The sequence below is a fragment of the Ammospiza nelsoni genome, chromosome 19 (genome assembly GCF_027579445.1).
Source record: "Ammospiza nelsoni isolate bAmmNel1 chromosome 19, bAmmNel1.pri, whole genome shotgun sequence".
Lineage (NCBI taxonomy): Eukaryota > Metazoa > Chordata > Aves > Passeriformes > Passerellidae > Ammospiza > Ammospiza nelsoni.
This window is the reverse complement of record NC_080651.1, coordinates 7590982-7608527: the sequence shown is the minus strand read 5'-3', so window position 1 is coordinate 7608527 and position 17546 is coordinate 7590982. Positions and strand designations below refer to the sequence as shown.

Here is a 17546-nt window from a genome sequence, read left to right as displayed (position 1 = left end):
CCCTACCCTCCTCCATCCTGTTCCCCCTTCTCCCCCCTCACCACTCCAACCATCCCAGCCCAGGATGTTAAAATGGGCTGAATTTTTTTACGATGAGAGGGGAAAAATTTTTAGAAATCTGGGGATGAAGAGAGAACCCATGAGCTGTGACCTCCTCCAAATTCAAGGCACCAAATCCACACAAGGAAAACAAAAGGCAGCGAGATTAGCATTTCCAAACAGAGCAGAGATGGCCCCAATCTTTGAGCTGTTTATTCTAGGGTTGATTTTCAATATTTAGGATGATTAGCAAGTGAAAGCCGACTGTTGCCAGAATGGCTCCATGCCAGCCCCACACTCAATGGAAGGAAAAGAAAGACACGGCAAGAAAGGGAGAGAAAAGAAGGGCTTATGTGTATATTTTTTTCTCCCTCTGTGAACGGGAGATTGGTTTGAGGTGTCAATGTTTGCCCATCAGGGAGGGATGATGGATGAGGGGACGGCTGGGGAAATAGCAGAGATAAATAATAAAGGAATCATTGCCATGTGCCTAATAACCAGCTGGGGAAGGACCTCACTAGGACAGTGAGCTGAGCTTGCAGAGACTTTTTGGAGCTGGGTTCTTCCCAGACCCCCTTTGCTGGGTGCTGGTGGATGCCCCAAAACGCAGCCAGCCCTGGAGTGCTCTGGTTCATTGCTTGCAGCAGGGGGACACTCCCAGCTCGGGGTCCCCTCTTGGGGAAGATGAAACAGGAAAGCCTTATAAATATGATTGCCTGGCAAAAGATTTTGAGAATATAGAAACTATAAGCAAGATTGAAATGAAAGCAAGCTTTGAGATACCTCAGTTACTGAACGACTGGAAAACAATGGTGTGGCCAGCTGAAGGTAATCCCCTTTTGATGGGGGGGATACAATGCCCTCTCTTGCAGGCAGGTCCAAGGTCAGAGCAGACCCTACAGCTTGGCAGAAGGGGCCCAAAGAGGAGTTTTTAGGGTTTAAAATGTAACCCAGTATGGTAATGTAATGATTCTTATAGGCTGTATGTAAATGCTATAGGATTTGTATCTTGTACTAGATTGGTTCGTGAGAATTAGAATATTCAACACAGAAGAAGATTTATTGTATTGTAAGGACAACCTCACTCTCTTACCCTTTTATGCTCTTACCCTTTTACTCTCTTACCCTTTTTTACTCCCTTACGCTCTTACCCTTTTACTCTCTCACCCTCTCATCCTCTCAGGCCTGCTTGAGCTGTGGCTGGCAGCTCCCAGCAGGGCCCTGCACCCAGGCCCTTTGCAATAAACCCCAAATTCCACAACCAAAAGAGGATTTATTGTACTGTAACAGGAACCTTGCCCTCTGATCCTCTCTTTTACTCTCTCATTCTCTCTTTACCATGCTCTTGCCTTCTCTCTCTTCCTCTTTGGGGCCTGCTCTGAGCTGTGGCTGGCAGCTCCCAGCAGGGCCCTGCACCCAGGCCCTTTGCAATAAACCCCAAGTTCCAGACCTGGCTGCAGAGATCTCTCATCTCCATCCATCCCCACAGTCCCCAGCCCATCCCTGCCCTGTGCCGGGCGAATCTCGGAGCTGGAGCGGCCCCAGCCCCGCCTCAGCCCCGCTGCCCCCGGCAAGCCCGGGCAGGTCCCTGTGCCGGGTCCCGACCTCGCTGCTGGCACCGAGCACAGCCGCGCTTTGTGCCCTGTGCCCCTGCCAGGCGATGCCAGCGCCCCGAGCACCCCCGGCTCCTGCTGGAAAAACACCTCCCCCTCCGAGCTACGGCACCCAAAGAAAGGAAAATTCACGTCCAAGTCGGTTTGGTTGCTTTCAGCTGCTGAACAAAACGGGGTTGTTTCAGGCCTCGCCTGGTGCCTCCTTTATATTCACCCTTTCTCACTTTAAACCCCTCGGCTGGCTCGGGCAGGCTGGAATATTTTTTCCTGGCAAGGTTGTTTTTTTAAGTCCCCTGGCAGGGTGGGGATACTGGAGGCTTCTCTTTTGCAGGGGGTTTGAAAACAGTACTACAAACAGTACTACAAACAGTACTACGTGTTTGTGCCTGGCAAAACAAAGTGCAGAAGTGGTCTGAGGGGCAGGGAAGTGCCAGCTTTTTTGCAGCCCTGAAGTGCCACCAGTACTGGGGAGGGAAGAAGGGAGCAGCTCTTCTAACTAGAAGCTGAGAGGAGAAGCCAGGACAAGGAATTCCCTAATGCCTTCTGGTATTCACGGCCCCCACTACCCCAAAGCTGAAAGGAAAGCCCAGATCTGCCTCTAAATTCCCCTCCTCAGACACATCAAAGCTGTTCCCCCACCTTTTCCCAAGGTCAGCATCCTGCCTTCCCAGCACAAAGCACACACAGACCAAGGCATGGGTCTGTCCTGAGCTCAGGACTTATTTTGGGTTGAGATTGGCTGGATTGGGAGCAGCTGTGGCAGCTCTGGGACTGGCTGCTGGGGCGCTTGGTGCTGAGGGATCCAGCAGATCCCTGGTGAGCTGGTGGGGTGCTCCTCTTGTGCTCCCTGTGAGAAGGGGGCTGTGTCCTGTGCCTGGTGCTGAGGGATCCAGCAAGGGAGCTGATGGGGTGCTCCTCATGTTCTCACCAGGAGAAGGGGGCTGTGTCCTGTGCCTGGTGCTGAGAGATCCAGCAGATCCCTGGGGAGCTATTGGGGTGCTCCTCATGTGCTCCCCAAGAGAAGGGGGCTGTGTCCTCAGGGCAAGAGGGTTGGGACATGCAGGAGTGGGTGCCCCAAAGCTGGAGCAGCTTCTGTGCAGCTCCTCTCCCCACCCTGCACCCAAAAGGGCTCTGAAGCCACTTGGGCATCCTGGAGCATCTACCTGGCCAGGTGGAGACACAGCACAAGCAGAAGGAGCTGCCAGCCCCAGGAGCTCCCTGCAGGGCCAGGGAATGTTATTCCCAGGGTTGGAGCAGCTCCCAGGGCTCAGGACACCAGGCACAGCCAACCTTGTCTCACACAGGTGGCGTGTAACCATTGTCTCACTGAGGTTGGTTCGTGCCTCAGTCTCCCCACAGGGAATTTGCACAATTGTGCAAATAAGTGAGAGCTCCCATGTCCTGGGACTGGGTTTACAAACAGGGCTGGGCTGGGGAAAGGAAACAAGGAGGCAAAAGGGGTTTTTTCTTCTCAATTTTTTTTTATTATTATTTTTTTTAAATTTGTAAATAACTTTGCATGAAAAAAGTTAAATTGCACAAGTATCTCTGTAGTTCTCCAACATAATCCCCAAAGCAGGAAAACAGAAGAAAAACAGCAAGTAAAAAGAAACACTGTCAATACAAACAACTACACAGACCCCAAAGCCCCTCCTAAGTGCTTTTGCAACCAAAACAGAATCTAAATACAATCTTCAATTTCTTTTGCCAAGTCTAAGACACACCACTAAAATTCCAGCTTCTACTTGCTCCTACCTAAAGGCTGCTCTACCTCTCACAGCCTACAGCAAAGCAGAGGCAAAGAATCTGGTTCTTGAGAGCTTCAAGTCAAGTTTCAGCAGAGTTTGGCTCTGCTCCCGAAATATTTCCAAGTTGCCTTGCACTGGCCCCACCACGCTCTCGCTGCACACCAAAGCTCCTCTTTGTGTGGATCCCAAGGTCTGTCCTGGCTGGATGGGACTTCATTCCCACTGCTGTCCCCTGTTGCATGCAGAGTCTTTGGCCTGAGCTCCTGGATGGAGCCTGGATGTGGATTTCTCTCCTCCTCAGCCCCAGCTGGGAGCGTTCGGTGGCTCCATCACCACCAGCTGAGGACCAGCAATGGGGCTTTCCTTGCACTCAGAGCCTGATGGAAGAGCTGGAGAAGTGAAGAGCAACAGTCTTGGACCAAAAAAGCAGAGGGGGGCTATGTCAGTGGGTGAGAGAGAGGGTCCATGGTGCTCCAGACCCTTTGGCAACTGCAGCAAGGGGTTTGGGTACAAAAAATACAAAAGCTGGTTTTGGGAGCATCCCCGTCCCTGCTGCTCCTCTCCTGCCAGGGCCAGTTCCTGGATTCTTCACAAAACCTGGTGGTGCAGGAGTCCTCCTTTGTGTGGTCTTGTTTTACAGAACAGTGAGCACAAAACCTTTAAACAGCGAAAATATAAAACAACTCTCAAACTGCATTTCCAGTCTTCCCCTCCCCCCTTTAAGAAATTCTAGTGCTAAAAAATATAGATTTCTTTGCATATATAATATATAATAGATTATATAAAAACATCTAAAGAGGCACACTTGCTGAGTTTATAAACCTTTTCTTCTTCCCTAGGCACAAATCAGCTGGGATGTTGAACTTGGAGAATCCAGAAGGGACCTGTATTTTCTTACCAGCTAATTATCACACTGTACTTACCAACTGCACTGAGACAGAAAAAGGAAAGACAGAGAGAAACAAAGAGGTGTGGAAATTGCACTTTAGTCTATCTAATCCTAAACCACCAGGAATCTCATGTCTTAGATGGGATTTTGCAGGTAATTTTAGCCCTGATGGAAAAGAACCCATCATAATTCACATTTCTTTTTTAAAAGTAAAATGTAAAAAAATAAGTAGTATGTTGACTTTCTTCTCTTGAGAAAACTAGAGACTTCTGAGGTGTCCTTTGGAGACACAGCAGGCAGTTCCTGGGGTGGTAGGTTCTTTTCCCTGGTGTTTCTGGGAATAACCTTACAATGAAGCTGGTAAAAGTCACCTCTAAGTGGGCATCTCTAGGAAATCTTGTCCCTTTTAAGTCCCAGCTTGAGGAGAGCATCCTACACAGCCTTACAAGAGGCGTGCCAGGCTGCTCAGGTTGATGACATCTGCCAGCAAAGAGGCATCGATGTCTTCGAACACCTGGTCGATGTTGACACAATTGGAGAGGTAATCATTTGCCCCTTCATCCCAGGGATGCTCCAAGAAAGTGGTGGCCATGAGGGTTTCATTAAAGTCCAGGCTGTACTGGTTGGATTCAGTGACAACTTGTTCCTGGCCCTGGGGACACTCCACGTGCTGCCCTTGTCCTGTCCAGTCCAGGTCGCACGCGACGGGGTTGACGGAAGGCGGGAGCTCCATATCCACCAGCGTGGAGAAGTCTCCATTGAGGCTGGTGTTAAAGACAGTCTCCCAGTCAAAGACACCTTTCAGGGAGCCCAGCTCAGTCTGCTCCTCCTGGGTCATCAGGGCAGAGCTGGGCAGCCGGGCTGCCTTGGCCGTGGGCAGGGGCGAGGGCTGCTTGCGCTTCTGCCCCGCCTTGGTACCCACCGGGCTCCAGCTCTGGCTGCTGGTGCTCTCCTCAAACTCTTTGAGCAGCTGCTGCGATGCCACGCTGGCCTCCAGGAGGCTGTTGGAGCTGCAGGAGGAGGAGGCTGGGCTGCCAACGTGCCGTGCCTCTGTCTGGGCTCTCCCAGAGAAGGCCGGGTGGATCTGCACCGGGGACATCCTGCGCTTCTTGTAGGTGCCGTACTTGAGCCGGTTGGCATAGTAGGGGTCCAGCTTCCAAAATCCTCCTTTCCCTGGCTCGTCTTTCTCTCGAGGCACCTTGATGAAAGACTTGTTCAAGGACAGGTTGTGCCTGATGGAGTTCTGCAGCCAAAAGAGAAAGAAACTGAGGCTGAATGCTTGTCTACTGTGGGACCTACCTGTGTGGGGAGGCTGGTGGAGGTTGTCAGCAAGGACCTTTGGGAAAACAAAGGAGAACTGGCAACATCCAGAACTCCAAGGCTATGAAGTCCCTCAAACCCCTGAGTTTTCCCCCCTGAGCCTCCAGCAGTTTTCCTGTCTCCCATCTCATCCAGCAGGAGCCAAGGGGGTTCAAGCTAGGACTTGCCACCAATGGAAAGCTTTTGGGCAGCTCTCCTTGGCTGGAAACTGGGGCCATGGGGCCTTGAATCATGCAGAGCACTGGGAGAAACTGGCTTGAATTGCTCTAGGCACGGAACTGGGCTGGAGGAGGTTGGAGCCTCCTTTGTGCCACGGAGGAAGAGGTGGGTCTCCACACCCATGTGGCCATGGCCCCTTGACAAGGGACAACACATGGCAGCACTGTTGGGGGATGGCAATCGGGGCCCTGCTGGCATCCCCCAGTTCAACTGTGCCTATTATTAGTGTTGAGAGGAAAATATGTGGACAAAACACAGGCACCATGCCTTCCCCCAGCCAGGCTGGCACAAATCAGACGGGAGAACACGGAGAGACACGTGGGCTGTTCCACCCTGCGCGTCCCCAGAGGTGCCTCCTGGCCCAGGGAAGCTCAGTGTGAAATCACTGCATCTTCATCAGCCACTGCTCAAATAAGCTGAGGGAAAAAAAAAAAGGGTGGTGGGGGGGAAGAAAAGGAGGAGTTTCTGCTCCCGTCGAGCTGTTCTGATACCCTGAATGTGCCTGGAGTGATGTGAATAATCAGAAAGGAAACTCAGTTATTGGGCAAATAACTCCACAAAGCCAGGACTGTACTAAGAGATTGGATATGGTGGAGGTGTTTTTTTTTTTTTAATGTTGCCTGGATATCTTTATGCTTATTCATCCATAATCCGTAGTGCCGAATAGGAAAAACAAGGCTCAATTGCTTAGAGCTGTTGAAAAACATGCACACACACACTCACACACACACAACAAAACCCTCCTCTGGGCTGGAGCTCCTTGGGTTTGTTGGCTCCTCTCCAAAGCACTCAGCTCCCACAGGAATATATCCATCTCCCCCCCAGACTATGGGTGGCATGACCTTTCCAGGCTGTCTTCACGTACGGGAATCGGGATAGGGGATGAGAACACAGCCTGGACAAGAAAGAAAAGGAAAAAAAAAGAAAGGAAGGGAGAAAAAAAGTGAAAAGAAACAAAAGATTAAAAAAAAAAAAAAGGAAGAAAAAAAAAGAAGAAGCAAGAACACAGATATTCCCCCACACAATCCAGGCTGTGGTAACTCCAATTTTACTGTGTAATGAAATTTTACAAGGTTCAGAGACTTGAAAGCTGAATTCTCTGCTGCCCATCTCTCCTCCCCATCCCAAACTCCACTCAGCCCAGGCTGAATTATTACGCAGCCAGTCAACATATTTATCATTCCTGCCTGCAACGGTCCAGGGTACCCCCTGCATCTCTGCAGAGAGGGATTGAAAACCTTCTTTCTTTTTTTTTAATGAACACATTTAATTAAAAACCTTGTGAATGCCCAGCCATGAAGTGTGCAGGAGAAAGTCAACTCGTTGGCACCCAGCTCCTGCTTCCAAATCACTTTCATAGGAGTGCAAGAGGGGGACCAAAATGGCCCTGGAGGGAGACCAGGAAGGATTCCCTTCCCCATGATGGGCTTCAAGAGCCACTGGAGACCCACCTGCCTGGAAAGAAGGTGGGCAATGCCTGGGCTTTGCAGTGGTGTTCTCCAGCTCTGCTTGGATGGGCACTGCCATCAGGATTAGTGACACACTGTGGATTTAGGATGGGAATAACCCCAGAGCAGGGATGAGCCCCCCAGGGCCCTCCAACCCTGCCATGTCCTAGAAAACCTCACGTGCCAGAGGTCTCCTTGTGTGACAGAGGAGGGCAGTGAGCCAAGGAGGCTGGGAAAAGCCCCTGGGCTTCAGGCTGTCCCCAAAGCTTTCGAGCCTGGGGGCTGTCCCCTCCCCACTGGGGACAGCAGCCCAAATTAACCCCTCCTGGGCTTCCCTGTGCAGCTCTCACCAGCTCATCCCAGTGATGGAGCCTCCTTGGGGCCAGGAGCTCCGTGCTCTGCCCTGCTTAGAAAGCAGCAGCATTTCAGCACATCCCAGTGGGACCTTGTCCAGCAAGTGGCATCTCCATCCCTGCCCCATGCCTGGTGTTCAGCACCCAGGGACACTGGACCTGGCACCTTCTCCACGTGTGCTCAGCCCTGAGGGACCCAGGGCCCCATGAGAACTCCAGGAATGGAGGCACTGAGAGGCCTTTGCCATGAAACCAAGAGGAGTCTCAGGTGCCAGGAGCCCAACCAGCACCTCCCTGCTCCCAAAACAGTCCTGGGCTCTCCCCACCATGGCTCCTTCCCTCTGCCCCTCCTGTGGCCGTGGCATTTGTGCCCAGCCAAGTTCTTTCCCATTCCATCCCTTCCCACTGGAGGCTGCTGTCACTCTTTTCCCAGTGGGACCCAGCAGGATCTTGTCTTGCAGGGTGGAGCTGTGGAAAGCCCAGCTCAGCCCTGCAGGGAGAGCGGCCGAGGCTCCTCATCCCCTACCTGCCAGGTGGGGTCAGCGTGTCGGAAGTAGCAGAAGTTGTCAGTAATCCACTTGTAGATGGCAGAGAGGGTGATTTTGGGTTTATTGCTGGCTTCCATGGCCATGCAGATGAGGGTGGCGTACGAGTAGGGGGGCTTGACGTGAGGGTTGGTCTTGTAGTCGATGTCCCCGGCCAGATGAGGGGGCACAGCCGGGTCGTGCTGCGAGCTGGAGGAGGTGGAGGAGGAGACGGGAGTGCAGGGGGTGTGCCGAGTGCCCTTGCAGGCCGGGTCAGCGGCCAGCGGCGAGCACGGAGACTCGAAATCAACCAGGCTGAAGAGGCTCTCACTCATGGTGTAACAGTCCTGCGGGTCCGAGCCAGAGTACAGCTGAGGCAGGCCAGTCTGCGCCACTGTGAAGTCCCTCAGCCACATGAGGTCGGGCAGGCTGTCATCCAGGTCTTCCTCCACGCACTTCAATTTCCCCTTGGCTTTCAGTGCCTGGCCTGGCCACGCCATGCCTCCCTCGGTGCTTCCCAGGCTGCACGGGAACGGGAGGGAAGGGATGGGGCAGGTCCTGCAACAACAAGAGGGAGGGGGTGAGGTTCCCCAAGGTGCAAGTCTCTTCTGACAGCCAGGCAGGGCCACCCCTGGGTGCTCCTGGAGCTGCTGGGTGAGACCCATGCTTGGTGTGCTGTGCAGGGACCTGCAACGCCTGCCCTGAGGGGCTTTAGCACCCTTAAACCTCGGGGAAATTCCCTCAAACTCCTCCACCTCAATGTCACCCACTGACCCTGAGGGGCTTTAGCACCCTTGAACCTCAGGGAAACTCCTCCACCTCAGTGTCACTCACTGACCTGCTGCCCAGCAAGCTCTTGGCTGAAAAAGAATTTAAAAAAACCCAACAGAAAGCCCCTCAAACAACCAAAATCCAGCCCTGCCATCCCACAAAGTGAGGTTTTTTCTTGGGAACACACATCTCTAGATACATGGCACTCACAGGACTGACTCTCAGCATTCCCCACCAGGACAAAATACTTGAAAGTTTCCCCCCTTGCAGCCAACCTCTCTCGGTTTGATGCTAATTCTGCTTTTACTTCCCGTGGTACCCAGGAACAACTCAGGGGTGGGCTGGGGGAGCTGGTGGGGTCCCACCCCGAGCACACCCTGAGTCAGAGCGAACCGGCAGCTTCAGACTTTGGGGAATCCTGTGTCGGGGACGTGAATTTTAAACCGAAATCCCGAGTGTTTGGGCCAGGAGGGAGCGCCGGGAGGGCGCACACCCGGAGCCGCTCCCCCGCTCGCACCCCCCGCCCCAAACGGCGGCTCCGGCCGCGCTGCCCTTCCCACCCCCGCCGCACCCCCTTACCCCGTCCCGGTGCCGGTGTCGCCTCCCGACAGGCAAAGTTCACGACACAGTAAGAAGCTTCTGGAAAAACGGGAGACGAGAGGGGAAAAAACCACCAAAAAATACCAAAAAAACCGGAAAAAAAAAAAAGAGGGGGGAGTAAGAGAAGAAAAGGGAAAAGAGAGGCCCGGTGGGTGCCGGGGCTGCCCGTGCCGGCCGCTGCGGGGTGCCCGGGCCGGGCCGTGCCCGCCGAGCCGCCGTGAGCCGCGGCCGCCCCGTGCGGGGTTAAGTAGCGGCTCCGGGAGGCTTCTCGCGTTGCCATGGCGACGCCACGCCCCGTAAACATCCTCCGGGCACGCCATTGGTCTGCGCGTTGCCATGGGGACGGGGGCGGGGCCCGGGGATGCCGCGGGACCCCGCGGCCCGGGCCGGGGAGATGGGGAGGATCAGGGGGGCTCCGGGGTGACCTTATCGCGGCTGTTCCCTCTGAAAGGAGCCGTGACAAGCTTGGGGAGAGCCCGAAGGGATGGGAGGCTCTGGGGTGACCTTATCGCGGCCTTTCCGCTCTGAAGGGAGCCGTGACAAGGCTGGAGAGCACCGAGCCCAGCCAAAGGGGTGGGGAGGCTCTGGGGGGGCTCTGGGGTGATCTTATCGCGGCTTTTCCCTCTGAAGGGAGCCGTGACAAGCTTGGGGAGAGCCCCAAGAGATGGGGAGGCTCTGGGGTGACCTTATCGCGGCTTTTCCGTTCCTGAAGGAGCAATGATAAAGCTGGAGAGAGCCCGAAAAGATGGGGAGGATCAGGGGGGCTCTGGGGTGACCTTATCGCGGCTGTTCCCTCTGAAAGGAGCCGTGAGGAGGCTGGAGAGAGCCCCGGGAGATGGGGAGGTTCTGGAGTGACCTTATCGCGGCTTTTCCGCTCTGAAGGGAGCCGTGACAAGGCTGGAGAGAGCCCCAAGAGATGGGGAGGATCAGGGGGGCTCTGGGATGACCTTATCGTGGCTTTTCCGCTCCTGAAGGAGCAATGACAAGGCTGGAGAGAGCCCGAAGGGGTGGGGAGGCCCTGGGGGGGATCTGAGGTGACCTTATTGCTGCTTTTCCGCTCCTGAAGGGAGATCTGACAAGGCTGGGGAGAGCCCGAAGGGATGGGAGGCTCTGGGCTGACTCTGGGGTGACATTATCGAGGCTTTTTGGCACCTGAAGGGAGCCGTGACAAGGCTGGAGAGCACCGAGCCCAGCCAGAGGGGTGGGGAGGCTCTGGGGTGACCTTATGGCGGCTTTTCCCTCTGAAGGGAGCCGTGACAAGCTTGGGGAGAGCCCCAGAAGATGGGGAGGCTCTGGGGAGGATCTGAGGTGACTTTATCGCAGCTGTTCCCTCTGAAGGGAGCCGTGAGGAGGCTAGAGAGAGCTCAGAGAGATGGGGAGGTTCTGGGGGGCTCTGGGGTGACCTTATCTCGGCTTTTCTGCACCTGAAGGGAGCTCTAAGAAGGCTGGAGAGGGCTGAGCCCAGCCCCAAGAGATGGGGAGGCTCTGGCATGACCTTATGGTGGCTTTTCTGCACCTGAAGGGAGCCGTGACAAGGCTGGAGAGGGACTTAGGGTGATAGGAAAAAGGGGAATGGCTTCAAACCAAAAGAGAGTAGGTTTAGGCTGGATTGTAGGGAGAAATTCTTGTGAGGGTGGTGGAACAGGTTGCTCAGAGAAGCTGTGGATGGAATAGTTCAGGGCCAGGTTGGATGGGGTTTGGAGCAGCCTGGGATGGTGGAAGTTGTCCTTGCCTGTGGTGTGGCGGGGTTGGAGCTGGATGATCTTTGATGTGTGTTCCAACCCAAACCATTTCTATGTGATTCTCTGCAAACCTGTGTCCTGCCCCTCCAGGGGCACCCCCAGCCCTTTTCCCCCTACCTGTGCCCCCATCCTATTTCTTGCTCCTGATGCACCCACAGTGGTGAGGGCAAAGCAGAAGCGGGGCTGGCAGGCTCCAAAAATAAAGGATGGATTCTGCCTTCATTTAATTTTAAAAATTACAGCCACAGGCTTCTCGAAGAAATCCTTGCCCCCTAACTGCTGTTCTGAGAGCTTTAACAGAGGCCAGGGAAGGATCTCTTTGAAGGATCTGACCATCTGCAAGGCAATCCCCCCAGCTTCAGTCATGGGTGGGACTCGACTATCTCAGAGGCCTTTTCCAATCTGATTGATTCTGATTTTGACTTTGATTCAGCTCCAAGCTGCTTCCCCCCACCATCATCAGCCCCTTCTACTAAGCCCAAATTATAACCCCCTTACAGCCCTCCTCACCTTCCAGCCTTCAGCTCCCTGCACACATTTTCTTCCCCACCACTGGAGGATTTCTCCTGCATGAGCTCCCAGCTCTTTGTTGCTCCTCTTCTCCCCCAGGAAAAGTTCCCTCTGGGTGTCCTCACCCATGCAGCAGTGACAGAGCCACCCACACCACACAGCAGGAAGATGCCTCTAGCCCAGGCCAGACTCTTCCTGCAGAGGTCTGGTTTGCATTTGCCCTTTCTCCATCCTGGCAGGATTTAGGATAGTTGGGAATGCAGGTTGGGAAGTGTTTTAGGACGTTTGCATCAGCTGGGCTGTTTTGGAGGAATTACCTGGGTGCTCCCAGCCAAAGAGGGTTTTTACTCACCAAATCCCCCAAACCCCGACTGCCCTCACCCTGACGCCACAAAATCACTCTGGACACTTTGTCGACATAAGATACCCTTTATTAAACATACTCTTAAAATCCAAAACATGCTCAAAGCAAAATCATAAGCAGCAGTCTGGTTTCTTTCCTTAAATCCCTGACAGGTGTGTCACTGGAACGAGGGGCTGTCACCCTCCACCCCTGGCAGCTCCTGCCTGCCCAAACCCCGCCTGGGCGGCCGAGGACGGCGCTGCTGCCGCCCGTGCCCAAATCCCGTCTCTCCTGTGCCACCCAGAGGATGATTCCCTGCTCACAGCCCGGCCGCAGCATCCTCCCGGCTCCTCCGCATCGCTCTCGCAGCCACCCCGTGCTGTCTGTCTGTCTGTCTGTCTGGCTGGCTGCTGCAGCCCTGGGGGCACCGCTCAGAGGAGCCAGAAAACCCTCCCGGCCTCTCCCAAGCCCTCCTTGCTCTGCTGCCTGTGCCAGGGTGCCAGGCCAGCTGTCCTTGTCCCCTCTGGAGCCACCGGGAAGGTTGGGCTTTGCTAGATGAGGAGCACCAGCTCGATTTTCCCTCCCCTGCCCATGCTGGAGGCTTAGGGAGAGATAGCTGCCGAGGATTTCTCAGCTCAGCATGATGGTGAACCTCCAAAGCTGCTCCTGGGTGCTGCTCCTTAGGGCTGGGACACCCAGCATGTCCCCAAACGGGGCACAGGGCTTGTCCCCACCGCTTGAGCCCTCCCTGTGTTTGCAGCTCCCACCTGGCATGCCACAGGATGGCGTTCTGGAGATCAAACACCCAGCCCTGCGTTCCCAGGGGGAATTTGGGAGCTGTTGAGCTCAGAGGAGACACAGCCAGCCCAGAGGAGAAAGCAGCAGGATGGTTGGCTCCAAACCCTCCTCTGGCAGGACCCACACAGAGCAAGGCAGAGACAACACCCCCAGCCCCCAAAAGGGCTTCATCCCTCTCAAGGAGCCACAGTCATCATCAGCACAATTTCTCTGCCGTGGGGATGGCACTGGGAACCTGCTTCCACCTCTGCAGGGACCCTGCTGTCAGTGCAGGAACATCTCTGTGCTAAGGTGGCTCTGAAATGCAGCTTGTCCTGCAAAGAGCAGGAGGAGGAGGTGGCCTTTGCTGCCACGCTGACAAAACCAGGGGGGAAAAGGGAGGCTCAGCTCCCACCCTGGGCTGCCCCAAACAGCTCCAGAGCCTGCTAGATTGGGATGCAGGGTCTGATGCTGCTCCAAGTGATTCCTGCCTGTCCCTGATGCTCTCTGGAGCGGAGCCTGGCCTTGCCAGTGGCCCCAGGAGCCCCCAAGGTCTGTGGCTTTGTCCCTCCTGCTTTATTATCCCTGTGTGTCTGCCCTTGGAGTAAATCCACTTATGCTGCCAGCCCAGTGCTGGCCAGAGGGATGGGGATGGAGATGGGGGCAGCCCCCACAGCCTCATCCACCCCCTGCTACAAAGTGTTATGGGGAGGGCAGGACAGGGGGCATGGGGTGACACTTTTGGCACTTGTTCCAGAGAGAGGGCGCAGCCCAGAGCCCTGAGCTCACGGCAGCGTGGAAGACAGAGGACAAATTGTCAATGCCCAGGGGCTGGTGATGGGCTGGGGTCAGTACCAGGCCTCCTGCCCACCCCTGGGGCCAGGCCCAGGAGCCCAGATGCTGCTCAGGAGGAGAGCAGAGCGAGGGGCAGCTGTGGGGGCAGAGTTACTGCCAGTGCATGAATGGGGACATCCTATGGCATGGGGACAGCTCATGGCAGGGCAGGGCCATGGGCCAGCAAACCTGGGGGGAGACAGCCCCCCATGAAAGTCAGCAGCTCATGCACCAAGGATGCCAATCCCAACACTCATCCTAGAGCCCACGGCCCTGAACAGCGTCCTCCCATTGTCCCCACCCACCCACCCACATCCCAGAACCCCTTGGTGAGGTGACCCTGTCCCATCTGCTCCACACTTGGAGAAGAGGAGCCTGGGGGTGTAAGATGATGGAGAAGGGGGCAGGAGGGGACCCCAGCCCATCCCTGTTGGAGCTGGAGAATGGGAAGGTGCCAGTGGGGGGCTCCAAGGTAACATGGTTTTCAGCCCCCGCAGAGAAGTCGAGGTTACCGTCTTTTCTTTTGCAAATCAGTCCTGGTACAGCCGAGGGGTGGCGGTGGCGGTGCCCAGGGTGCCCGGACACCGGGGTCCCTCTGGGCGGGCAGGGGGCTCCGTGCCCCCCAGGCTGGGCCCTCACACGGGCAGGGCGGGCGCTGCCGGGTCCGGGGGGCCAGGGGGGCAGCGGGGCCGGGGCTGCTGCAGCCCCACGTTGTTGTTGGCTGCCTCTGGGCCTGGAGGGAGAAACAGGGGGTTAGGGGCTCCCAAAGCCCGCTGGTGGGCTTGTTTTTCCATGGGGGGTGTGATTTATTGTCCCAAAGGGACGCCCACCTCCCCAGCCCTCGTTGAGGTCTGACTGGGGCCTGCCTGCACTTACCTGTCCAGGCTGGGGAGCCCCTAAAAACCCCAATTTCTCAGGAATGCTGAGGGCCAAAGGGAAGAACAGCACAACCATCGCTGGGTTTAAATAACCCAAATGAAGGGGGCCACCCATGCCCAGTGAGAGGCCACATGCAGGTGCCCTGTGGGGCTGCAGGTCAGGCACCAAGGGATGTCCCCTGGCCTGGGCAGTGAGGGGGCCACCAGCAGTGGCGACAACGCAGTGCCAACCCCCCGGGGGACAGGGCACGGGGCAGATGCAGCTCTGGGGTCTCATGGTCTCACCTATTCCTCAATGTTAATGGGGCAGGAGTCCGGCACGGCGGCTGCGTGGCAGAAGAGACCAGAAGGCACAAGGTGAAGGCGGGAGCGGCGGGGACACGGGGAGGGGACACGGGGACATGCACACGAGCAGCACACGGGGTGGCAGCGGGGCCTGGGCGTCTCATCCCCTGTGAACGGCTCCGGGAGGGGGCAGGAGCTGCCACCAGGCACGGGGTGAGGGTCCCCATGCTGGAGCCCCCCGGGGTTTGGTGCCAAGGGAACCGAGGGGTGACATGCTTGTGGTGCGGGGGCAGCTGGGTCCCCCCATGCCTCCTCTCAGGCTGCAGGCTGCCAGGGCAGGGGGATGGCAGAGCTCGGCCCGTGGCTTGTGTCCCACCACCAAACCCATCAGAGGCTGCGTGGTGCCCTTAGGAAGGGGGTGCACCCCTAAGGCAGCTTGGCTGCACCCTCCAGCGAGGTTAAACCCTGTGCCCAGGGCAGCTCTGAGCTGAGGGACTGTGTGAGGCCATGCCAAGGCCGAGGGCTGAGGCTTTCTCAGAGGGGGAGCAACAAAATCCTGCTGCCTGCTGATTTATGGGAGGTGACAGCTGCCATTTCGAGTGGCTTTTCACGGCGAGCTCAGGCTGGAGAGCGAGGCACGTTAAATCTGCAGATCCCCGAGGGGATGGATAATTAAACAGGACCACACGTACATGCACACGGAAATCCCATTAAGGGCTTGATACGGCCTAAGTCACTGCAGTGCTCCAGTGCAGAGACCCAGCTGTGCTCTGTGCACCCCTGACAGGAGCAGGGCTGGGGCAGCAGGACATGGGCTGGCCCTGGAGCAGGGTGCCAGCCCTGTGCCCACCCACCCCCTGCCCTTTGTGCTGCTGGAAGGGTCTCCCCTGCTGCCAGAGCTGCCCTGGGCAGACCAAAATCCATCCAAATCCATCCTGGTGAAACCCAAATCCATCCTGGTGAAACCCAGCTCCCAAATCCATCCTGGTGAAACCCAAATCCATCCTGGTGAAACCCAAATCCATCCTGGTAAAACCCAGCTCCCAAATCCATCCTGGTGAAATCCAAATCCATCCTGGTAAAACCCAGCTCCCAAATCCATCCTGGTGAAACCCAAATCCATCCTGGTGAAACCCAGCTCCCAAATCCATCCTGGTGAAACCCAAATCCATCCTGGTGAAATCCAAATCCATCCTGGTAAAACCCAGCTCCCAAATCCATCCTGGTGAAACCCAAACCCATCTTGGTGAAATCCAAATCCATCCTGGTAAAACCCAGCTCCCAAATCCATCCTGGTGAAACCCAAACCCATCCTGGTGAAATCCAAATCCATCCTGGTAAAACCCAGCTCCCAAATCCATCCTGGTGAAACCCAGCTCCCAAATCCATCCTGGTGAAACCCAACCGGCTGGCCCAGCCCACTGCTCACAACTCAGAGCATTTAGCAGGAGCCCTCTGGGGATTTCAGGTTCTCTACAGCAGCTCCCCCACCTCGGTGCAAGCCTCTCTGGCAGATGTCTTTCCCCAGTTTCTCTTTCCAAAGCTGTTTTTCCACCCTGCCTGTGGCAGAGGCTGCAGCCAGGGGATGCTCTGAACCCTGGGGACAGCCCCTGCAGCTCCTGCTCTGCAGGATCCACACAAGGACATGGTTCTGGAGGTTTTAGTTAAACCTCATGTCCTAAAATCCCTGGGATGGGGACTTTTGCCTCCTCACAAAGCTCTTTCCCACCAGATTGAAATCTGCAGAGATTTCAAAAGAAGCTTTGAGGAACCACGTCCTGCGCCTCCATCCATTACAGAGAGGACAAAAACATCATTATCAAATGCCACCAGCTTGGAGATTGTCCAAGAGACTTGATGGACTTGGAAATGTAGACTCTGAACACCACAGATCTCAAGGGCCAGGATGCAGCTGCCTTCCCTACAATCACTGAGTGGGGCTCTCATGGACTGGGTACAAGCCCTGAGAGATTTTAGGAATGACACAGCCAAAACAAAACCACAAAACATGGAACAGCCCCAGGCTGTCTCACCATGAGCCTAAAGAACTGTAAATTTAAAGACACAATACTGATCCTAACCCCTTATGATGTAGAAGCTGACTGTACTCTAGAGAGTTTAAGGGTGCCCAGCAAAACCTCCACAACTGCTCCAAAAACTTCTCCAAAACCTATAAAATCAACTCTGAACATTTCAAGGTCAAATTGGTTGAGCAACAACAAATATTGTTTAATCCTAGTCCTTAAAGAGATGCAGACCAATGTTCCTGCTATCAGACCAAAATGTTTATCTTTTACAGATACCTCTTTTACTGTCTGGTTTTCCTGCCTAAACCAGAGGCTGTTATCTCACACATGTAACAGATATATTGGGAACTGGAATAGGAGTGTTGAACAGTATCAATCTTGAAACTCTGACTGATCAATTGGTGCAACCATTAATTATTTGAACACTATAGCTCAACTCTTAAGGTCTTCCCTATCTGCTCTTGGAAATACACACTGATCAGCTTCAAATATCAAAAATATCCAAATGCTAATGACCAACTGGTTGATGGTCTGGAAATTGCTCAAAGCAGTGGCTTCAGCACCCAGCTGTATTCCAGCTCAGTTGTGGTTACACTCCTGCAGTTATGGGATAACCACTGAATGGG

General features: G+C 55.1%; 2 protein-coding genes across 4 annotated transcripts in view; both read right to left on the bottom strand.

Annotated features, from left to right (window-relative positions):
- Positions 1 to 3193: 3193 nt before the first annotated feature.
- On the bottom strand, positions 3194 to 9634 carry FOXJ1 (forkhead box J1). Its single transcript, XM_059485846.1, has 3 exons — positions 9504 to 9634; positions 8156 to 8711; positions 3194 to 5532 (listed from the first exon to the last, which is right to left on the bottom strand). The coding sequence occupies exons 2-3, from the start codon at positions 8651 to 8653 to the stop codon at positions 4732 to 4734; spliced, it is 1299 nt and encodes a 432-aa protein (XP_059341829.1). The 5' UTR covers positions 8654 to 8711; positions 9504 to 9634; the 3' UTR covers positions 3194 to 4731.
- Positions 9635 to 12195: 2561 nt separating this feature from the next.
- RNF157 (ring finger protein 157) overlaps positions 12196 to 17546 on the bottom strand; it is a 29533-nt gene continuing 24182 nt past the window's right edge. For 2 of the 3 annotated variants that reach the window (XM_059485959.1, XM_059485961.1), the window contains 2 exons: positions 14894 to 14934; positions 12196 to 14463 (listed from right to left, as the gene is read on the bottom strand). In XM_059485959.1, coding sequence (XP_059341942.1) covers positions 14894 to 14934 — 41 coding nt within the window. In that variant the 3' untranslated portion in view covers positions 12196 to 14463. The remainder of the gene's footprint in view (positions 14464 to 14893; positions 14935 to 17546) is intronic. The other variant, XM_059485960.1, reaches the window with a different exon arrangement.